General features: G+C 43.7%; 1 protein-coding gene across 1 annotated transcript; it reads left to right on the forward strand.

The window, feature by feature from the left end:
* Positions 1-1,317: 1,317 nt before the first annotated feature.
* pygmb (phosphorylase, glycogen, muscle b) lies at positions 1,318-24,922 on the forward strand. Its single transcript, XM_083993434.1, has 20 exons — positions 1,318-1,709; positions 6,759-6,860; positions 7,801-7,879; positions 8,011-8,114; positions 15,558-15,689; positions 16,368-16,479; positions 16,580-16,662; positions 16,891-17,034; positions 17,135-17,227; positions 17,626-17,772; positions 18,480-18,643; positions 18,741-18,855; positions 19,526-19,627; positions 19,731-19,878; positions 19,969-20,027; positions 20,128-20,269; positions 21,104-21,311; positions 21,919-22,053; positions 22,407-22,473; positions 23,757-24,922. The coding sequence occupies exons 1-20, from the start codon at positions 1,467-1,469 to the stop codon at positions 23,904-23,906; spliced, it is 2,529 nt and encodes an 842-aa protein (XP_083849560.1). The 5' UTR covers positions 1,318-1,466; the 3' UTR covers positions 23,907-24,922.

The following is a 24,922-nucleotide window of genomic DNA, read 5'->3' on the forward strand; positions in this document are numbered from 1 at the left end:
TTTTTTAAATCTATATAAGGACACAAACAAACCCAGAACATGTTTAGCTGAGTGGTTACGGTGCAAACCACTTCACTAAAATGTCATAGCAAAGAATTAAAGCTCTCTTTATATTCAGGTGAAATGATGGACGACTGAATGAAAACTTCAGGCTGTGGTTGAAAGCTCTGCAGAAACAGTAAGATGAACCTGTAGTATGATCTTGAAAATTAAATTGGTCTTTTTTCTAATTTTTTTAATCATGTTTTGAAATGTTATCTGTCCCATTCTTGCAAGACACCTTGAAGCAAAATGTTTTTAATTTAGCACCAATATTCATTTTGGATGAACTTCAGGAAGTTCGAGGTCGCTGTGACCTCATTATATTGTACATTTTGCATGTAACTTCACCAATAGATTCATTAATTATCACACAATTTCTACACAGGGGTCTATAAAGATAAGATGAAGTTTATCTCCAAAGGGGCCAAAGTTCAACCTCGCTGTGAAATCACAATATTCTTTAACATAAAAACACTTTCGTTCATTATTTATAAAACTTTCAATCAGGAAGAAAAGTGAGACATTGAGTTTATTTCCTGTACCTTGTCTGGTTGATGGAAGATTACAACCACTGAAACTTCTCTGAGCTGTGGTAAAGCGCACACATTAAGACCGGATGTTGGGTGAATCGGACGTCAAAATAAAAGCACGTGCAACAATTTCCGCTATTTGTTTGCTTTGCTAATCGACCAAATCATTGCAATAAAATACAGATAAAAAACTGCCATTCTCATTGTCTTAGGGATTTTTACATGCTCAAAGTTTATACAGTTAAGTGGTGAATAGATGCTTGTAAAATTGGCAGAAGTGAACTTTTCTTTTCAATGAAAATCTTTATTTAGCATTTGCAAAAAATACAGACATTCACAGCATGTATATAAATACAGTCATATAAGTACAGATATAACACTGAGTAATAATGAGTAGCCTATGTAACAAAATATACATGTAAATCATAGACTGTAAAAATAAGATGTAAATTAAATATGAGTACAATAAAGCACTATATCCTTATTTCAGGGTTACTGAAAATGAGCAGTGTTCACTCTTCTTGATCGACATTATAGCTCTAAAGTGGTTTTATAAAATAACTAATTGTGAGTAGTGAGTTAATCGGTTTCAACGAGGCGTGACGCAGTTTTTATTCATTTATTTATTTTTTAATTCAGTCACGGGCTCGTCATGGTCAGCTAGCGGTAAGTCGAATTTTATTTTGAAACGTCGTCACCGGAAGTGGCGCGGTGGAGCTTGACGTTCTAGCGGCGACGTGACGTATAAAAGCGGCCGGTCACATCCCAACGGCTGCCTGTTCTGACGGACGGTTGGACTGTTGGTTGCTAGGTTGTTAGGTTCGTACGGTTGCTACGGTCGAGTGTGATTCAAACAGCCGGCGCAGAGTGCACCCAGAGCGGACAGAAGGAACCATGGCCAAGCCGCTGACGGACCAGGACAAGCGGAAGCAGATCTCGGTGCGGGGTCTGGCCGGGGTGGAGAACGTCTCGGACCTGAAGACCAACTTCAACCGACACCTCCACTTCACCCTGGTCAAGGACCGCAACGTGGCCACCAAGCGGGACTACTACTTCGCCCTGGCCAACACGGTGCGGGACCACCTGGTGGGCCGCTGGATCCGCACCCAGCAGCACTACTACGAGAAGGACCCGAAGGTGAAGCGATGCGATGCCGCAGTGACACTCACAGCTGACCGGGGAGGGTGGTTGGGTGGTGGGCGGGGCAGCCTCTGCAGCTGATGAGGCCCCTGTTGTTGCACGTACATGTGTCCTACTGTCCTTATATCCATTTATAGGAATGTCACACAGCCAGTGTCAGGCACGTTACTTCTAAAAAGTAATTCGTTATAGTTTCCCCGAAAAGTAACATCATAAAAGTAACTAATTAGCAGTAAAAGCAACTATTGCGTTGTTTTTATTGATTTATTTTCAATAAAAATGCTCAAATATGTCAAATTTACTCGTTTAATGGCGCATTTTATTGTCAGTAACGTAACGGCGTTGTAACGTTACTAACGCTCGTATTTTATACAACGTTATGTATTCCCATCATGCAAATGCAGCTAAAGTGCAGTCTGCAGAGGTAGGGGGCAGGGGCAGTAAAAGTAATTCGTTATACCGGTAGTTTCCCCGAAAAGTAACATCATAAAAGTAAAAGTAACTATTACGTTGTTTTTATTCATTTATTTTTTATAAAAATGCTCAAATATGTCAAATACGACACAAAAAAAATTCTTATTTAAGCAATGGCCTGATAGGAGGTGAGGGACCTCCTAAGGGGAAAAGGGAGAGGGGGAGAACAAGGAAAAAAGACAACACTAATATATAGCCAGTAAAAGCACACATAAGCAACAGATAGTAACAAGTAATTTGACATACAGCGGAGACATACAACATAGCAATAGATGAAATGACAGGAAACAGTGACAACACTATCGCTCATATTTTATACAACGTTATGTTATTCCCATCACAGCTGCTTTGTGTTGAACTGTCTCAGTGTGTGTGTGCGTGTGTGTGTCTGTGTTACATAACCTGCTGCTGCTGCTGCTGCTGCTGCTGCTGCTGCTGCTGCTCAGTCACCTTCATCTCATGAGGATGATGAGGAGGCTACCCTTCCCTCGTGCATGTTCACACTCTGTGAGGATTTAGGAGATTCAACTAGTGGATGGAGCCTGTGTTACATCATTGCATGTTGTGCCCTCTCTCCCCTTCTCTCTCTTTCTCTCTGCATCCCCTCCACGTACTCCAACACACTGCAGATGAACAAAATGGCCACAGACACACACACACACAAAAAAAACAAGGGCAGGACATCATGTACTACTTTGGTCTGTGCAGGAATGATCACAGTTTATGTCCTGCTTTGGATGAACCCGGAGACTAAAATAGGTTAAATTAAATCCCATAATTCATTCATCGCTGTCACAGCTCTATAAAAACACAATGCGAGTGTTGTCGTCGTCTTCAACTCGCAGTCAGGTTACGGCCCAGCAGTTAATAGACTGGAGCTGTGTCTCGGGCCAAAGGCAACAATCAAAGAGCTGCAGTGATTTAGTCAAAAGGAAAAAATGTGTCACGACAACATGTCATTATAAATGAAGCAGTGAACCGTCGAGCTGCTTCAGATGTAATGGAGCGTGTAATGAAATATAATTCTGGTTTTATCCTCCACCGTTTTTTAATATCAGAATGACCAAATATGGTATTGAAGGAGGAAGAAGTTTGTTCGTGTAGCTATGACACCTGTAAATCGGCAAAAACTGACAGACCCCCTAATTAAGATAATGAATAATTGGATGTGTTTATGGCTGTCAAGTTGAATATATGTATCGGAGGTCGACTGTGTGTGGTCTTTTAAAGGCCGACACAGTAATGATAGAAGTTTGGAGCAGGAAAGAGCTGAAAAAAATTGTAAATTGTTGTAAATCTTGGTTTTAATTTGAACTAGCTGAAGGTCTACTTAAAGCAGAAGTGAGCAGAATGTTTGTGTTAATATAAGTCTTAAATAGTTATATCTTCCGACGGCAATCACTTATATAGAGTGTTTGGTCTGAAACACGGGTCTGTCAGTCACTCTGCTCTGCTGTAAGCCGAGGAGAAAACTTTCCTTGTATCCTACAACCTTTATCCAATGAGGAGAGAGAACGGCATAAAGGGGCGGTCCTCTCTGTGTGTGCAGCCAAGGGATGCGCGTGAATGTGGTGACGTAGGGACGAGGGCGGGGACTGCTAACTCCATCGGCTGACAAGAAGTTAGCCAAAACGACTGGATCGCTTACTTCTGCTTTAAAATAACCAAAAAAATTGCAAAAAATCTAAAAAAATTTTATTGTTGACAATTTGAGGATGATTCGACAATTTATATTTACCAGTATGTTCCTGTTTCAAGATGAAACATCAAAATTCACTGTGAAGTTAATAATCCCTATAGTCATAGCAGTAGGTTCGTTACCTTTAATTGTCGGTGCAAGCTATTTTTAGAACGGCGGAGCAGAGCCGCGAGCTGCTCAGAGCTACGCTACGAAGGCTAATGGGATTTCTTGGTTTTCCTCATCAAACTCATCAAATACACAATCCAACAACTCCACAACGCTCTGGTGGACAAGTTGTGACCTGCACATTCACCACGCTATGAGATAATAACAGAACGTTACCAGACAGAGTTGTTTTAGAGGCAAATTCATGCAAAACCGCTGATGTGCGTTGCCTTCAGGGGCAGTTTTTCATCAACAGTCTCTGAATTTACCTCTAAAACAACTCTGTCTGGTAACGTTGTGTTATTATCTCATAGCGTGGTGAATGTGCAGCTCACAACTTGTCCACCAGAGCGTTTTGGAGTTGTTGGATTGTGTATTTGATGAGTTTGATGAGGGAAACCAAGAAATCCCATTAGCCTCCGTAGCGTAGCTCTGAGCAGCTCACGGCTCTGCTCCGCCGTTCTAAAAATAGCTTGCACCGACAATTAAAGGTAACGAACCTACTGCTATGACTATAGGGATTATGGCAATGGGCCAATTTGCCAAAATGTTGACCTATCCCTTTAAAACAATTTGAAATGGGTGACTTCCTGTTCAGGATAATTTACAGGTCTTGGCAGGTTACACATGTCAACAGGTTTTAATATGTAGAGACAAAAGGGAGCGGCATGATGGCACAGTCGTGCCGCTCGGGGGGGGGAAATGTTCTGGGTTTGGGCCGACTGATGAACAGTACAGACAATGGATGGTAGTTTTCATATTATTTATTATTTAGTTCGTTATGTTTCCAGTGAAATAATTATATTAAACTCAGTTTTTGGTTTCCATCAGGTGCTTTGACCTCCAGTTAAATCCAGACAGCTCAGTTATGTAACCTTTAGCGAACAGAGCGCACAGACCCTCCTCTTCTATTTCTGACACCACCTGACGCCTTTGTTTCAAGTACGACACACACACACACACACACACACACACACACACACACACACACACACACACCACCATCCCTCAGCACCAAGGTCAGAGCTGTCGAGTGGCACGAGGTCGGAGACGTTCAACCACAAGTTTTACAAGAGCTCATAATGTTTTGAAGAGTCGGTGCCATCGTGTTTGTGTTGGGACGTCATGAATGCAGAGTGTGTGTGTGTGTGTGTTCATGTTTTATTGCTGAGTGTGTGTGTGTGTGTGTGTGTGTGTGTGTCACTGTGGTTTGACTCTCTGAAGTGTGATAATGCGGCGGCGGCGCTGCTGCTGCTGCTGCTGTTGTCTCTGAGAGCAGCTGTTGTTTCCTACTAGAGATAGAGTTACAGCGCCATGACGGGCGCCAAACACGGCACGTCTGTTCATTGTATCATTAATGTCTCTGTGTGTTTTATTTTAATCTTTGTTCATCTTGTCACGTGGAGGATATAACGTGGGAATGTCTTTGCAGGATGTTTTATTTACACACAGAACAGAGGTTTTTGACATGTGACATAGATAATGGCACAGTGACAGATTAACACCAGACGTTAAATCGATAAAAGGTTGCCAGGTTTTAACAAAGATTTCCTCTTCAGCAGACATAATGTACCTGATTTTCTCCAAATGTAAGACGTTTCCCAGCTTCTTCAGCCACATTTCTAATGTAGGAGGCCTTTCAGATTTCCATGATTGTAAAATCAGCTTTCTAGCTAACGATGTTGAGAGGGAAATAGCCCTGTAGCCTTACGTTTATGATGTCTGTCTCTATGTTAAGGACTACAGATGGAAATTAGCGTTTTTGCTTAATCTGGTGTAGCCATCTTTTTTTTATTTCTTTGAATAATTAATGTCACTGCACGCTGTCCTGTTATAAACTAAATAAACTAAACTAAAACATCTACTGTTCACACCATCCAGATTGGTCAGCCAAAACAACACACTAAAGGTGTGTTTCCATTACCAACAGAAATGCGCAAAAAAATATCGCAAAAAAACTGGTAATGGAAACGACTACGTTTCGAAAAACCTCTCAAATATCGCTGAAACATTTTTACGCTGTCATTAAGTGGTTTTTCAGACGTATCGATATATAAAAGTTTTATGGAAATACTTCGGTTCGAGAGCATCACACAGCTCATTGATCGTATCTTGGGTGATTCTGAAATTTTGTATCCGTAGTTCGTCTGTGAAATCCTCATTCACAATCCTCTCCCAGAAATCACCTTATAAGGGCTTTCTTTGCCTTTGAGCAATTAAGCGCTGCCTTCGTCTTCTGTTAAAAACAGTAACAGCAGCAGCTGTAGCGGCAGCTGAGATCGCTGTCCCAAGACCATGGAAACGCAAGACGCTTACGTCCATCTTCCTCAAAGTGAAGTCTCGTGGGACGAGAATTTAAGAGAATAAGAGTTACGGCTCATTCGCAAAACACCTTTCAATGGAAACACCTGCAAATAGCAATTGTACTTTTTCGAAATTTCAGAAATATCGCTTTTCATTTTGTGAAAACCCTTTAAAGGAAACCCAGCTAGTGACGGAGACTGAGTTACATGGACGAATAAAGGCCTTTAGTGGAAAGAAAAACAAACTCAAACAAGGATATGACAGGACACTATCTATCTATCTATCTATCTATCTATCTATCTATCTATCTATCTATCTATCTATCTATCTATCTATCTATCTATCTATCTATCTATCTATCTATCTATCTATCTATCTATCTATCTAATTCACTAAATCCTACATGTGTTTCTCTCCTGCAGCGTGTCTACTACCTCTCCCTGGAGTTTTACATGGGGCGGACGCTGCAGAACACCATGGTGAACTTGGCTCTGGAGAACGCCTGTGATGAAGCCACATACCAGGTGAGGCAAAGGATCATGGGATAAGGAAGTGACATTCCCAAATAAATCCCACACAATACAGAACAGAGGGTCGAAGCAAGACAAGAAAAATGCAATAAAAGTTTCTTGAGTTGGAGGTGGATGTTTCTTGAATCGATTTGGAGTCTGGGACAAACAGATTGTGTTTAAAAACCGTGGCTCCAGGTTAATGTTAAATTGGGAAGATAGAAGTTAAGCTCATCTGTGATGCAGCTCCAGACTTCCTGTCTGGGGGCTGAGGGGCGGAGGGGAACGACCGGCTATTTCTTGCTTCAAACTTGTTGCTGGATGCCTTAAACTCCCACTTCCTCCTCACATAGCAGCGCTCAGAGATGGAGGGGGAAGCTGGGACTGAACCAAAGGGCACAAATTAGTATCACACAAGAAAACGACGTCTTTAAGATCCAGAAAAACTGGATTCAGCCAGCGGTGACTCTTCATCAGCCCCGTGGGGGAAAAAATGCTTTCAGGGTTGGATAAGTAAAAGTGGAAGCACCAGTCCTGTGGGATCTGAGGATTACGGAGTTCAAATCAGCAAATCTTTTCTATTTCTGTCAAATAAACAGTAGAATATAAACTAAAGTGCGGTTGTTGAGTTGGTTTACAACTCAGTGGTTTTAGTTTGTAACTGCGGTCTGGGGTGGATGACATCATTAAAGGGGGCTATTTTCTGCAGAGTTAAAAGCTCCCCCGGGCCCGACAGGACGTTATTCAAGTGTTTCCACAGGCCCGAGCAGCACAAACGTCTCTTTTAACGTCCACAAGCTCCAGAGTTCGGTGTCGCCGTCACAGCAACAGCGACCCAAGCCTCAGAAAATGTCTTTATATTAGGAGGAAACGGGGAGGATAGATTTTTTTTGGAGTGTAGAATCAGCATGGCGGTGTGTTGTATTTATATCCGGGTGCTGTCTTTGCTCCTCAGCTGGGTCTGGACATGGAGGAGCTGCAGGACATCGAGGAAGATGCCGGCCTTGGCAACGGCGGGCTGGGTCGTCTGGCTGGTGAGCTCCCTAGCCCTCTCCTGATTGGCTGCTGCTGCTGACGGACGGTGATGTTTAGTGCTGCTGACAGTCTTGTCTCACTCCCCACCCTCTCCTCCTCCTTTCCCCCTGCGGCTCTGCTCTCTCCTCAGCCTGTTTCCTGGACTCCATGGCCTCTCTGGGTCTGGCTGCTTACGGATACGGCATCCGCTACGAGTTCGGCATCTTCAATCAGAAAATCGTCAACGGCTGGCAGGTATATTCGCCTGGGCCTTACACATAAGTACAGAGGAAGACTTCTGTACTCTAATGTAACGTCAGGTTCTTGTTTTTAGATGGTTTAATTCAATATAACAGGACAAAACTTGGTAACCCTTTAATTTACAGGCCGTTAATTTTTTTAATATATTTTTTTCCTTTATTTGTTCGAGAGGGACAGTGTACATCAATGAACATTTTAAAAAGATAAAATGTAAATGCACCCAATTATAGCCAATAGGCTAATTTCCGTTGGCAGTCCCCCTGCCGGATGGAGCATGGCAATCAGACCTATAATAAAGGTAGCAAATTACATTAAGACAAATAGCACAATATTTACAGCAGTAACATTACACTTTGAACCCCACCCCTCCCACCCATACGCACACATGCACACACACCATCCAATCCACAACCAGTACTCCCTTTACCCCTCAACCACACAGTAATGTATACATCCCCCATTCAGACAGACAATTACGTGATAATGTCAAGAAATAGACAAGAAGAGATTGGTCAACTGCAAGGACTTGTTGGAGAAAAAGAGGAAAAATTCTGGCCTTTCTCAAAAAATTCAAAGCATAAAAAACAGGTGTAATCTTTTGCCTTTATGAAAAACATTACATTACTATGAAATTGGCCGTTATTTCTAGGCTGTTTCTTGACATTATCACGTAATTAACGGCCTGTAAATTAAAGGGAAACCGAAGGTCCACCAACCTATCACAGAAACATTTTCAAGTCAAAGCTTTCTTTATTTGTCTCCCGTGGGATAAATTTGTCTCGGATAGAAGGGGAATGATGCACATACACCAAAGACATAAGGCTATAGAAACATGTAATAAGTAGAAGGTAAGGTAGGTCTTAAAACACGCCCCTGTTTTTATGTTTGTTTTTTTGTCTAAACGACATGCCCAAGTTGTGAGCAGCACAGATCCCACATAGTTTGAGACTCAGAGATGTGTCTGGTATCATTGGAAAGGTTACACTCTCAGTGTTGTATTGTTAAAGTGTACAATGACATGGGTACAGACATTCTGGGAGCTTTAGGCAGGATATAGACACAATTAGGCCACAGCCACAGGTCTTGGCTTCATCCAGTCCATATTTGGAGTCAAAAGAACAAAATACGAATTGTTCAGAGTTATTTTTCAACAGGTATGTCCATGCGTTTTCCTTCGTTCCTTTGGAGACTCCAAAAGGACACTTGGTTACCAAAGCTGTATAACCAGAATCAAACACCTATAACGTCACAACCCCTTTGCCTACAAACAAAATCTAGGTCTCTAATGAAAGCCGACACTTTGGGGTTCCCTGCTACTATTTTAATTTGGATGTCAGTCAATCTGGAATAGTATAGGATGACGGAAGAATTATCACAATAACCATTTTTAGGTAACACTTTATAATAAGTACACACTATTAAGCATTAGTTAAGCATTCATAAATACGGAATTCTTCATGCATGAATACTCATTAGTATGTAGTTTATAAATACAGTTAGTGCTTATCAATGATGAGTAAAACATTTTTAAAAAATATGTTTATTGTTTTTCAAAATGGAAAAGGTACACAGGTCAAACAGATAAAAGAAAAAAAGACCCTCTCCCCAACCCAAAACGAACAAATAATACAAGAACAGGATCAGCTCAACGTGTAAAGAAATAATAAAGGCCACAGTCATGACAATAAACTAAACATAAAGAAAACTGTACAAAGTGAAGAGTAAAATGAGAGGTAGCTACACACGCAAGGTGTTTCACAGTGATCGACACAGTCCTTTCCTTGATGCAGCACAGGGTCCCACATTTTTTTAAACATTATAAAGTCTCAGTCTCTCCAGGTGAAGCCTGTTTGCCATTTCTCTCAACCACAGATCGTACGTGGGTGCAATGTCCGACCTCCATGCCCACAGGATTAAAGCAGAAGTAAGCGATCCGGTCGTTTTGGCTAACTTCCTGTCAGCCGATGGAGTTAGCAGTCCCCGCCCTCGTCCCTACGTCACCACATTCACGCGCATCCCTTGGCTGCACACACAGAGAGGACCGCCCCTTTATGCCGTTCTCTCTCCCCTCATTGGATAAAGGTTGTAGGATACAAGGAAAGTTTTCTCCTCGGCTTACAGCAGAGCAGAGTGACTGACAGACCCGTGTTTCAGACCAAACACTCTACATAAGTGATTGCTGTCGGAAGATATAACTATTTAAGACTTATATTAACACAAATATTCTGCTTACTTCTGCTTTAACTTCTTTGCAATCATAGTTCAAAATAGGATAGCCCTTTTCTCATATTTACTGGCAAAGACAAAGGGGTCGTTACCCCCGAGGATGTTACCGATTTTTATAACAAAACGCGATTACAACAATTGAACAGAACAAAACTCTGCACAACCAACACAGAACTGGCTCACTGCAAAACCATTTACAGACTTTTTTTGTCGTGCCACTTATTGTAGCAGTCCCTAGTGACGGTGAAGCAGAGCGATACGCGGCATGATGTGCACTCCACCGTTGTCTTCATGCTGCAGTGCCCACACCGCCGTCTCCCCGAATTGCCATCCAGGGTGAAGTGGCGCGGCTTGTGAGGCGCCCACGAGGGAGGAGCGGGAGGGGGTGGCTGTTGGCCGGTGGTGGAGAGGGAGAGGGAGCCGGCCAACTTCAGCTGCATCACCAGGGTCTCGCGAAACTCCTTCTGGGAGATGGGCGCCCGCCGCCGCTCCTTGGCGAGCTCCTGGTGCAGAATGAAGGCGTTCACGATGCCGATGTCCAGGAAGTGGTAGAAGAACGTCTTGTACCACTTCCTGGTTTTGCGCAGGATGCTGTAATAGCCGACCATGGCGTCCGAAAGGTCAACACCACCCATGTGTTTGTTATAGTCGATCACCACCGGCGGGGCGGGGATGGTCTGCTCCGCCCACTGCCCCTCCGTCTTTATCCGTCTCTGCACCGAGTGGTCGCCGTGCGCCGGGTGGATGGTGGAGCAGATGTTGACGTTCTTCGTGTCTCGCCACTGCACGAAGACCAGCGGACCCTCTCTTATCCAGCGGATGGCGCCCCGAGGAGACCGGCCGTCCAGCCCGCCCGGCCGGTCTCTGGGGAAACCGCTCTGCTGCTCCCGGATCGTCCCACAGGCCCAGACCTTCTTCGCCAGTAGGTCGCGGAACAGGGCGGGGCTGGTGTAGAAGTTATCTACGTAGAGTTTGTAGCCCTGCCCTAGCGCCGGCGGGTCGATAAGATTCATCACAGAATCGTAACCCAGAGACTTGACGATCGGCGCTCCTTTGCCCTCGTAAATGAAAAAGTCATAGGTATAGCCCGTGGAGGAGTCGGCCAGCACAAAAAGTTTATAACCCCATTTAATGGGCTTGGCTTTCATGTGCTGGTGCAGGGCGATGCGCGCCTTCGTCTTCACCATCCTCTCGTCGATGGCGATGTGCTGCCTGGGATGGAAGCGGGCCTTGCACATCTCCCTGATTTGTCGGTACATGGGCCTCACCTTGCACAGCCGGTCGTAGCGAGCCGTGCCCTTCTTCTCGGCGTTGGCCTTGTCGGCTTCAGGGGAGCTGAGGTGAAGGCACTGGGAGATGGCGGTGAATTTCCGGCCGGAGATGACCGAGGCGGGGAAGGGGAGATTGTACAGGTGCGACTGCTTCCAGTAGTCCCGCATGGTTTTGACATCCACCAGGCCCATGTAGATGACCATGGCTATGTACGAGTACAAGTCCTCCAGGGTGATCGCCTGCCATTTCCCGGGATGCAGTTTCTCTCCGTACCGGTTGGAGTTGCGAACGATCTCCAGCAACATGGTCGTAGAGATGAAGAGGTGGAAGAGCTCGCGGATGGAATAATCCACTCCACCCGGGAGCTGCTGTCCAGGAGTGCGTGCAGGACGGAAGACGGGCTGTGGGGGTGCGACGTCCGCCACATCGACCCCCAGCCACGGCTCTCCTGAGAGCTCCCTGCTTTGGCTGCTTCTTAGTCCTTGTCTTCCTCGTCCTCTCCCTCTGGCTTGCCCACTTCCTTCCCCCCTTGCCCGTCCTCTTCCTCTTCCGACTCCTCTCCCTCCGCCACAGTGCTCTGTTCCTTCCTCTCTGGCTCTCTTTTTGGCCTTTGTGGGAGCAGTGGAAGTGGATGACTGCTCCTCTTCGTCTTCCTCTCTGTCTCTCTTTATGGCCTTTGTGGTAGTCTGTGTGGAAGCTGATGGCTGCTCCCCTTCATCTTCCTCCTGCCCTTCCTCTTTATCATCCTCTTCAATCTTTGGCACCCAATCTGGATCGAGGTCGGTTGATCTTGGTCGAAAAACATTGAATTGAAAGACATCATTAGCCACCAAGTCATACACGGATGCACATGTGCATAATATGGTGTGTTTTTTTTTATACGTGTTTATATGTATGTCGCTGTGGAAGAAAATATTCATTTTCGACAGACCCAAGAACGTCTCTGTCACTCCCTACTGATTTGCCACCTTGATGTTCTTTACTTTAATCAATAGTATTCAGTGATATCACCGTACTACCTTCCTCAATACACTTTCTTGTCTCTGACTTTGTTTCTCTGTATATCTGGTCTCTCCCTCTTCCAATTGATAATTAATCCTCCTGCTGTCCTCCTGGGTCAAGGAAGGAAGGAAGTTAGGAAGGAAGAAAGGACAAAGGGAAAGAAGGAAGGAAAGATAGAAGGATGGATTGAACAGATTGGGTCAAAAAGGAAGTAAGGATGAAGGGAAGGAAGGGAGGGAGGGGAAAAGGATTGTGGAAAGAAGGAAGGGAAAAAGGAAGGAAAGAAAGATGGAGGGAGGGAACAGATTTGTTCAAGGAAGGAAGAAGAAAGAAGGAAGAAAGGACAAAAGGAAGGAAGGACAAAGGGAACGATGGGAGGAAATACTGGAAAAGGAAGGAAAGATAGAAGGACTGATTGAACAGATTGGGTCAAAAGGGAAGTAAGGATGAAGGGAAGGAAGGGAGGGAGGGGAAAAGGATTGTGGAAAGAAGTAAGGGAAAAGGAAGGAAAGAAAGATGGAGGGAGGGAGGAACAGATTTGTTCAAGGAAGGAAGAAGGGAAAGAAGGAAGGGAAAAGGGAAGAAAAGGAAAGAAAGAGGGAGGAATCGGGAACAGATCAGGTCAATTGGATCAAAAGAGGAAGGAGTATGGATGAAGGGAAGGAAGGAAGGAAAGAAGGAACGGGAAAATGATTGTGGAAAGAAGGAAGGGGAAAAAGGAAGGATGGAGGAAGGGAACAGATTGGGTCAATTTGACTCAGAAGGACAACAGGAGGGTTAAGTTGTACGTCCCATGTTAATTCAATCAGAACCTTTAGATGCAAATGCCTTCACTGTCCACCTTGAGATGCAAATACCTTTGTAACTCTATGTGACCCCTCCCTTCCCACAACTGTATGGCCTATCTGTTGCCTCGCCCTTCATTCTGGGTCAGTCTATTGTCACCACACTACAGCAAACCTTGGCATCTGAACTCTGATTTTTCTACAACATCGCTATGGTGAAAGGTGTCTACCAATTACATAAACATAGACATAATACTCTACTCAGAATTAAGTTACTTTCTGGTGGAAAAAAAATTGTGAGGAAATTCAAAATATACTCACATGTCCAGGTCAAAATCTGATTCATCCTCAGATACGTCAGAGTCAGATGAGTCCTCGTCGAGCCAGTCGTCCGTGAACGAATCTTCTGCCTTTATAGCCATGCACTGATTTGCCATATTGTCAGTGTGTATCTATCTATATATATCTGTTATAAAGTAAAAAAAAAAAATAATAAGTGCATAGGAGTGTTATAATAGCCTACCATTCATTCTGGAGGGGAAAAAACACGCTGGTAGCCGTGAAACCTCGCCGACGGTCCGGTCCTCCACTCCCGTGCCGTCGCCGTTGTGTCAATCACTTGAGAAGCCAAAATGTTTCCATACGGGTGGTTTTAAATGCGGAGGTCGGCTCCTTTTTGTACAAAGTCCATGCTGCAGCTCCACAGCGTATCTGTGCTCCTCACTCGCTCCTCTTCTGGTTGCTGGAAACTTTTAGGCTCACTACCGCCACCTGTGTGGAGTGTGGACTCGACTTTTTTTTTTTTTTTTTCCCCACAATATTCACTCGGACGTATCGCGGGACGAATACAAATTACCGTTACACCCCACTATCTATCTATATCTATTAAATCTGAATGAATCAGGGCATCTAAGCTTTCCAACAATGCATAATGGCATACAGGTGTCCCCAAAGAATTAAAGTCAAAAGCCACTGGACTTGGTTATTTGTCTAGGAAGACGTTTCACCTCTCATCCAAGAGGCTTCATCAGTTCATGCTGGCATCTGACCAGGCTGGGACTGGTCCAAATATCTGGTGTGGAGATCCAGGTATTTAACCTCTTGTGTGGGCGTTCACAAGGCCGATGATGTCACTGGATCCCTTTGTGCTTTGTTGGTTTCGACTTTGTTGGTGCTCTACTGTGTTACAACGACAGTCGTTGGAGTCCCAGGAGGCCATTTGTGAACAGTTGTTTTTCTTTGAGGCTAGATTGTTGAATCTCCTGGGAAGGGATGAAAGGGCAGCATTGTAAATTGGAGATACAGGTGGTGTCTCAGATCTCCTCCTCTGTTTAGGGATGGTTTCTCTAATTTTACTTTTGTGACTCCAACGACTGACAAATAACCATGTCCAGTTGCTTTTGCCTTAAATTCTATGATGACCTGGACAAATGAGAATATTCACAGGCATAGGTGCATCTCAATGATTTAGTATATTTATTGAGATGCACCTGGTATATAGAAATATATACACTACTCTTTGTACTACTACTTTGACTTTCGGGTGAAATTTATGGAAAAAGTAAAGAGTTAATGCTTCAGTGATATTATATAATATATTAAAACAAAAGCTAACAACTGTGGTGGGTATGTCACAACAAAAAATGTCAACGTCTCAATAGGTGCATTCTGAAATTTCATCTGAAAGCCGAATATCCCTAACTTTTTGTGAATAGTATACAGGTGCATCGCAATAAATTAGAATATATTCTAATTCACTGAGATGCACCTGTATGTTTAAGGATTGGTGTTTAAAACATTCTTGCTATACACCTCACGGTGCAACCGTGAGGTGTATAGCAAGAATGTTTAAGGATTGTTTAAGGATTGGTGTTTAAAACATTCAGAAGAAGCTGTCAGTACCTCCCAACTTCCGACCCGACCAACATGCTTCAAAAGAGTGCAATATGCATACTAGGCAACAAAAAAAGCTGACATGTGTTGAGGGTTATAAGGGTTTTAAGAGACATTCTTAAACTGGACCAGTCCTTAATTTAGTTAATGAGTCGTGATCCCTGTATTTACAGTTCAGCTTAATGGACATTTTTAATAAAACATACAATACATTAGGCAGAAGCACAGCAGAACATCTCCTGAACACGTGTCTCCACAGGTGGAAGAAGCCGACGACTGGCTGCGATACGGTAACCCCTGGGAGAAGGCTCGGCCCGAGTACATGCGCCCCGTCCACTTCTACGGCCGCGTGGAGCACACACCTGAAGGAGTGAAGTGGGTGGACACACAGGTGAGTGGGAGAGGAGTGACTAAAGCACTGGAATAAGAGAGTAACGACACTTCCATTGACTCCCGTGGTAAGGGTTATGCGCCCCGAGTGGCAGGATATGGATATTGCAAAAGCGCCCAGAAAACCCATTCACTCCAATGTGTGTGTTGCCCACTTGCTTGTAAATTGATGAAAACGGCCGTGTTTTTGCTTTTAGGGGTCTTGGTCATATCAAATTACACGTATAATTTGTTTATTATAAAATATAGACTGAAACATTCATGTAGAAAACTGCTTTTTTTTTGTTTTTTTTACTAGCCTATGCCGTGTTTATCTGTAAGGGGTCCACGATGATGCTGTTAACGTGGGTGATCTAGAAATGTCCTTAAATTATTGAAAATACAGCACTTGCTCATTCACCAACAATGCAGAGATGTCAGTTCTTGGGCACTTTTGCAATACCCATATTCTGCCATCAGGAGGCGCTTCCATTGGACCAATGTGTGTCGTTACTCTCTTATTCCAGTGCTCTAGTACCAACCAACCAATCAACCAACCAACCAACCAACCAACCAACCTATGATATATGTCTAATATCCACCAATTAGCCATGGATCGATTGGTTGGTTTCTAGTCTACATTATTAGTCTGTACCTTTGATTCCAGATCATCAATAATCTGTATTGATCTATGCTTCAGGTGGTCCTGGCGCTTCCCTATGACACCCCGGTGCCCGGCTACAGGAACAACATAGTCAACACCATGAGGCTGTGGTCCGCCAAGGCCCCGTGTGACTTCAACCTCAAAGACTGTGAGTGACTGTTGTTGTTTCTCACACTGAGTCATAGTCTTTAGCAGCTGGTGAAGAGTCTGAACTGTAGAAAATAAATTAAATTTATTTTGTCCCACAGTTAATGTTGGCGGCTACATCCAAGCTGTGCTGGACAGGAACCTGGCGGAGAACATCTCCAGGGTTCTCTACCCCAACGACAATGTGAGTGGATCCATTGACACCAACTCCTCTTCTGGATAGATTTAACTCAAAAACTCATTCTAGTTGGTTCCCAGTTGGGTTTTATAATGTCTTACCACTATTGCTGCTTGTAATGCATCATCTTATATTGTAGAGCACCTTTGATATCAATTCTGTAGGTATCTAACATCACGAACGAAAAGATTAACATGTACAGGTATGCTAACTGTCTTAATGGCCTCTGTTCAGTTCTTTGAAGGGAAGGAGCTGCGTCTCAAACAGGAATACTTTGTCGTTGCCGCAACTCTTCAAGACATCATCCGTCGATTCAAGGCCTCCAAGTTCGGCTCCACAGAGTTTGTGCGTTTGGACCTTTCTACACTGCCAGACAAGGTCAGAGCTCCATCAGCCATTCATTTCAAATTATGCTATATACTTTTTTTTTTATACCATGACTTTAAAACATCGTCAATGTTTGATGTGTGATCTTTAGGTGGCCATCCAGCTGAACGACACCCACCCAGCTATGGCCATCCCAGAGCTGATGAGGATCTTGGTGGACATTGAGAAACTCACTTGGGAGAAGGTACGAACGAACACCTCCATACAGAGTTCGCACAGTGTGAACTCTCACTCTGTGGTCAATGCCTTCAAGGACTGACCATAAAAGTGTGCGCAACACTACATACAAAAACTGTAACTACATTTGAAGTTGGTTGTTTCGTGGTCGGTTGTGAAGCATCTTAACCTCTGCATCAGCGATGACACAGCAGTTTGTCAACCACAGCAGACTGACACATCAGTCAGTGTTGGTGTCCCACCCAGTGACAGGAAGTGAACAGATGAATTAGATCATAGAATCACACCACTGTCACTCCCTGTTGGTTCTTACACAGTCGACTTTCATAATGAAATAAAATGGCCTTTTTACTGCTCTTAGGTCTTTAACCCAACAGTCTTTGACTCCGCCCCTTCTCTCTGCAGGCCTGGGACATCGTGGTTCGTACCTGTGCCTACACCAACCACACCGTTCTGCCTGAGGCTCTGGAGCGCTGGCCCGTCGACCTCTTCCAGAACCTGCTGCCTCGACACTTGGAGATCATCTACGAGATCAACAGGAGGCACCTGGAGGTACGAAGGCCGACGTAGACGTCTTTCTGTCAGGATTATGTTTTGAGAAGAATGTGTGTTGGTCCAGAATCAAACCAGTTTCATCTCTTAACATATCTTTGTAATGATGAAGAGACGACTGAACCATCTTGTCTAAATGCGAATCAGACCCTGGAGGGCTCCCACATGCTTGTCTAGCTACATAGCTTTGGCAAATGGACTAAGCACTTACACAGATATCACTGATCCCCTACAAAATGAGAACCGTCCAGTCTCTTAAACTCTAGACATCAGGAATGTAGGAGTATCCTCCTCTGGCTGGTGCTTGATAAAACCCGACATGCAGGATATTTAGGATGCAATCATGCATGCAATAGGTGTCTCACATGCTCCACCTGGTGGTTGTCCTCATAAGAGAAGGTACAGGTACAATCAATCCAGTGGGTACCTGCGTTAATAGATGAAATTTAGCATTTGTGCTAAGTCCAGCACATTTACACTGATGTTTAACACAGCAAAGTTGATTAATTTGCATTGTCCCAATTCAATAAATAAATAAATAAATGAAAATGAAATGCGATGCAGTCCAAAGGAATATGTTCTCCATGTCTGGTTTATGTCTTCTAGTTGGAAATATCTCTGAGACCTCACGGGAAACTGCATGAGTGGGTTTGTTCTCCATTATATGTCTTATCTACTGAGACCTTTTTCCTTCTTCACCTGTGCAGCGCATCAGCAAGCTTTACCCAGGGGACCTAGACCGCATGCGCCGAATGTCTCTGATCGAGGAAGGTGACATGAAGAAAATCAACATGGCTCACCTGTGCATTGTGGGATCCCACGCTGTCAACGGAGTGGCTCGTATCCACTCTGAAATCATCAAAGACACAGTGTAGGAAAAAAGAAAACACTCATCTCCTGCAGCCTCAGACTCGATCTACTGTATTTCTGTGCAAGTCTTTTGATTGTGGCTCCTCCCCCTTCACCAGGTTCAAGGATTTCTATGAAGCCGACCCGGAGAAGTTTCAGAACAAGACCAACGGCATCACGCCCCGCCGCTGGCTGGTCATGTGCAACCCCGGTCTGGCCGAGGTCATCGCTGAGGTGCGTTTGTTTTTGTTCCCACAGACAGAAAACAGAGTTTATTGAGAGGAAACAATCCTATCATAGAGTTTAAAGATGTACTAGTCAATATTTTATATCAACAGTGGATCAGATGACTGTGTAATGTGAAACATGTTGGCCATAACAACCTTATAGAGGGATAAGATGTCAATGCGTTTACTGCTGGTTCCTCTGCCCTGTAATGCAGATACATGTTGTTGTCTACATTAAGATCCAGCTTATGGTTGTTAAGTGAAACCCGTAGATTAGAGAAACAGTATTGGAGAGGGTTAACAGCAAAGAGTGTGTCATTTGCAGTACAATTTACAATAAGGTGTCATCTGCATATGTATGACTATTATGCCCCTGTTACAGTTCAAATAATGTCATCTACATAACGTGAAATCAAAGAAGGCCCAAGGTTGAGCCTTATGGGACTACCTTCAGACTGTATGGAGTTTTTAAAGTCTTACTATGAAGAATGATGTTTGACATTTTGAATTTGAGCTGCAGGGAAAATAAACTTGATGTGCAAATGGAAATATTTTGCATGAACCTTCAAAGATTTAGATTTTCCTGGATGCCAGGTTCTTAAAGCATTAGCACTTACAAGTAATGATGTTTTAATGAGGTGAGAGACGCAGCTTGACTTGTCCTGTGTCTCTTGCAGAGGATCGGTGAAGACTACATCCGTGACCTGGACCAGCTGAGGCAGCTTCTGGACTTTGTGGACGATGACGCCTTCATCAGAGACGTCGCCAAAGTCAAACAGGTGAGAGCTCATTGGAGAACGGCGTTTTTTTAAATTTCTATTTTATTATGTCTTTCTCTGTTTGTTTCTAAAACATGTTGCTCTGCTTGACCTCAACTTTCAGGAGAACAAGATGAAGTTTGCCGCCTACCTGGAGGATTACTACAAGGTGAAGATCAACCCCAACTCCATGTTCGACATCCAGGTGAAGAGGATCCACGAGTACAAGAGACAGCTGCTCAACTGCCTCCACATCATCACGCTGTACAACCGTGAGTTTCTTCTCTTGCTCCCGGCTTCTCAGAGGAACGTTCAGTGGATTCAGAGTTGAGGTATAAACTCTTTATTGTTTATTGTTATAGGCATCAGGAAGGAGCCCAACAAGTCATGGACCCCCAGGACCATAATGATTGGAGGAAAGGTGAGCGGCAGTCGGTCTTGTTTTGGCACAATAGGTGTGAAGATTAAGGCAAACCAAAACCAAAACCAAAACCAGGTTGATCGGTCCCTTTGTGTTTCAGGCGGCTCCGGGTTACCACACCGCCAAGATGATCATCAAGCTCATCACAGCGATTGGAGACATCGTCAACAACGACCCAGTGGTTGGAGACCGGCTGAAGGTCATCTTCCTGGAGAACTATCGGGTCACTCTGGCTGAGAAGGGTAACAGAGCTTCTGTCCAGACCTTATATCTTTTTTTTTACTATGTTTTAGTTGTTCTGTCTCCCTTTCTGTTTTACTTCTTTTTTATATCTGTTTTAATTCTTTCTCTTGTCTGTTTTTAAATAATGTTTGCTTTTTACAGGGTTCTTACGGATCCTTAAAAAGTCTTAAAAGGCATTGAATTCATTAATCTAAAAACAAGGCCTTAATTGGCATTAAAATGTCTTAAATAAATTTTCAAAGGTCTTAAAAATGTTAACACTTGGTAAGTGGGATTTTATGATTAAAATTATTCTCAAATCTAAAAATAATTGGTAACATTTCGACATAGAGAAGTTAGTGGCGGGCGTCAACGCTAAATTTCTTACCACCACCAGCTCCCGAGTCTGTGTTTTGTTTTTTTTTCCAGAGTTTTTATGCATTTATTTTGACAGCTGGAAAGAGACACAATCCAATATTCATGTAGCAGTCACTTTACCTTGGAAGTGGGTAAAATTGTCCCTAACCCTATGTAATTGAGGTGGTGTTTGTTTTTTGTTTTTTTTGCATTTGTGTTTATTGTGAAGTCGGTCTTAAATTTCATTTCAAGTGGCTTTAAAAAAGTCTTAAAAAGTCTGAAATTTAACTTTGCTTAAGCTGTAGGAACCCTGTTTTTATGTTCTTATTTTGCTAATATGTAAAGCACCTTGAGTCGTCTTGTTGCGGAAATGTGCTATATAAATAAACTTGCCTTGTCTTCTGGCCTCGGTGTCTTCATGCTGGAGGCCAAGTTCAGATCAGTGAGGAACCAGTGTACTGAATGTACTGAATCGGTGTCTCTCCGTGTGTCCCCAGCCATCCCTGCAGCCGATCTGTCGGAGCAGATCTCCACGGCCGGCACCGAGGCCTCCGGCACCGGGAACATGAAGTTCATGCTGAACGGGGCCCTCACCATCGGCACCATGGACGGAGCCAACGTGGAGATGGCAGAGGAGGCCGGAGAGGAGAACCTCTTCATCTTTGGCATGAGGGTGCCCGATGTTGAGGCTATGGACAAGAAGGGGTGAGTCTGATGGTGACAATGTGGTAAGATGTAAAAAGATCTTAAAGGAATAGTTCACCAAAAAATTAGTGTAGGAGTAGTTTTTTATTCCTCTCTGGAAGACCTGGAAGGGGGGTTCGTAGTCCAATGAAATCCTTATATGGGAGTCAATAGCGCCCGACAGAAAAAAGTCCATAAAACTACACAAAAACCTTGTAATATTCCTCCACAATCCAAGTGTCTTGAAGGGATATAGTCCAGATTTTACTCGAAACTACGTAATTTAGGACATTTTTACAGCCTAAACAGTCTTGTATTGAATTTGCCTGGGGCGTTCTCACACGTTCATGTCAACGTCAGAGCGCAACACAGGACTGTTTATGCTGTAAAAATGTCCTAAATGACGTTGTTTCGAGTAAACTCTGGACTATATCCCTTCAGGACACTTGGATTGCAGCAGGCGAGCAGTATGGAGGAAGATTACATGGTTCATGTCATTTTTTGGTGAACTATTCCTTTAAACATTAGGCTGAAACTGGATCTGAAGCTCACCTACTCTTAACATCATCCACTGGGAACTGTAGATCAATATCAATTCATTAAAGTCATCTTCATCTTCATCCCGCAGCTACGATGCCATGTCGTACTACAACCGCATCCCAGAGCTGAAGCAGGCGATGGACCAGATATCAGGAGGCTTCTTCAGCCCCGATCAGACCGACCTCTTCAAAGACCTCGTCGACATGCTGCTTTACCACGACAGGTAGGAGAAACAGTGAATCAGCACTTTTTATAAAGGCCGACGCACAGTCACTGTGAATAAACTCAGTCCTGATGCTGTTATATGCTGTTATGTCATTGGTCTTTTCATAATATTGGACTTTTGAGGGGTCGTCATGATGTTAAAGAAGCTAAATATTGATATTGTATTGATTGTACACATCAGTTTTTTGGCTTTATTGATCTGTTTAAGTGTAAGAACTCATTTTGTACACTTGGTCCTGCTGTATGTAAGAAATAAAAAAGAGTCCTTGAAGTGGACCGACGTGATCTGACATGTCTAAAGGTCATGTGACCAGAGTGAGTCATCAATCCATCATATCGTCTGTGCTGCAGGTTCAAGGTGTTTGCGGACTATGAAGACTACATCAAATGCCAAGAGAAGGTCAGCAAGCTCTACAAGGTCAGTGTGTCAGAGTTGAGCTCAATCAATCAATCAATCAATCAATCAATCAGTCATTGAGGTCAATCGTTAAAGGTCCAGTGTGTAAAATATGGAAAAAACGTGATATCTAGAGTTCAGATTCTAGTTTGCACCCCTCCCGTCGGCAAAGTGACGGTGGCCTCAGAGGACAAAAAACACTTGTGCAGAAATGGCGTCTTCCACAACTCGGACGACTGAGAGTATCGCGGCCCTTTGTCACTGTCTGTACATACTGGTCTGAAGGGCTTGTACGCGTGCCGGGCTAAGTGCACAAACACAGCAAAATGTCCAAACATTTACTTCTCGTTTGTGCTGATTTATTGTACACAGCTGAGGCATAGACTGCTTTACCCAATAGTCACAATACACAATAACTCACGACTGACGTAACAGATCAAACAAAAACAGAGTTTCAAGTTGACTAATCTTTTTGTTATGTTTTGTTTTGTTTTTGTTTGACTGTTGCTCGGTGACAGATTACTAGATTACTTTGGTCCACTGTGGATGTTTTAAATAGCTCAACAAATAAAGTTGGATTGGATTGAGTGAGGGCAGGCAATATAAGATGTATCTTCTCCCTGCTCCCTTCCAATCAAGGAATATGAAAATGTTGTGATTTGTTATGATACTGTCAAATTGTGAAATTGCCTTGACTGGAATAAAAAAAAGAAAGAAACTCTGACCTGCGCCGTTACACGCCATGGCACGGTCAAAAACCGTATGGATTCCCCGGCGTATACGCACCTGCACCTACTTATATAGACACAAAACCAATGGCCTAAACAGATCCTGCCACCTACTGGCTTAAACATGCACAACACTCAAACAAAAGCAGAAAATGAACAATCTGGCTTCTACAGGTATTTCAAGAGCGTTGAGTGATTATATGAAGATCTAAACCATATTACGATATGTTATAGGTGATCAGTGAGAGGTCCGCCTTCGTCTTCATTGGTTTATTTATGTGTTCGGGCTGCTGTACAAACATGGTGGCACAAGATAGCGACACATGCATATACAAAACAATAATTCTAAGGCTACGAAAACCAACCAAATTTTATTTTATAACGATTATACACTTATACAAATATTCATTGGTAGTATTTGGTAGGTTTTTGCCAATAAACTTTGCCAAATATTACACACTGGACCTTTAAATCTCAGTTTGAATGTTGTTTTACAAACTGGACCTGCGCAATATCAGGTTTTCTGTCGGGAATTAATCGGTAAAGTCTCATGTTGTCGTCCTCTCGTCCTCCCAGAACCCCAAAGAGTGGACCAAGATGGTGATCCATAACATCGCCGGCTGTGGTAAATTCTCCAGCGACCGCACCATCTCCCAGTACGCCACGGAGATCTGGGGCATGGAGCCCAGCCTGGAGAAGATCGCAGCGCCCGACGATCCTCGCTAAAAAGAAAAAACCCCACCACCGCATCTGCCTCCTCCTCCTCCTCCTCCTCCTCCTCTTCCTCTCGCTCTCTGTAGCCTCACCACGCGGTCCAGAGAGTCGACCCTGTAGCTTCTTCACTGTGGCATTATCCCTCTTCCTCCGCTGACACCCGCGCGGCCTCTTATCTGGCAGTAACGTGTTTTCTAAATGGGCTTATTCAGAACCTCTACTTGTTCTCCCTTTTCGTGCACCAGCAATGCAGTAGTCTCACTGTTGAGTGAAAACCTTCTCTCTCCTCTTAAGCCTTTTCAGTAGCTTTGAATCACGGGACTAACTTACATACTCCTCCGCTTGGGAGTTTTGTCACAGTGCCCAGTTTCCTGTCGTTTACTTCCAAAATGTCCTTTTTTCTTGACAATTCAAGGTTGAACAAGACTTATTGGGTTATATATCATGGTCATGGTTTTCACACAGCAGTGATGATCTAATTACATTCCCCTTTGACTAAGAAAAAAAACAAAAAAACCCAGCAAAACGCCAACAAACCTCAGAACTGTGTTGGTAACTTCAGACCAGCTTGTGTCTTCCAGCCTTTTAACGCAGCACTGTGACCACTGAAACCATGTCTCCACAACACTCGCAGCAGCAGATCAATCTATCAATCAATCGATCAACGTTCATATCAATATCAATATCTCACTGCCCTGTCCGTTTTCATGTTTCTGTTTTCTGAATGTAATCGTGATCAGTGAAGGTCAGAGGAGCCCCACTTCCCTTTTCCCTTCGCATCGACCTGTGACCTCCTCAGCATGTTTGTGTCCGTCTTTGTCCCTCAAGTGTCCTGTGTTAGAAAGTAACCGAGCCTCTTTCTCTGCCTAATACCTAAGTGACTGACTTCCTTCGCTGGAGGTATGTGTGTGTGTGTGTGCGTGCGTTTGTGTGTGTGTGTTCTCCGTAGTGTAGCTGTGTGTGTTGTTTAATATAGGACGAGTCTATGACACTGTGGATCTCAGCCTGACTGATGTACTGTAACGGCT

This window comes from Trachurus trachurus, assembly GCF_905171665.1.
Source record: "Trachurus trachurus genome assembly, chromosome: 18".
In the NCBI taxonomy this organism is placed as follows: Eukaryota; Metazoa; Chordata; class Actinopteri; order Carangiformes; family Carangidae; genus Trachurus; species Trachurus trachurus.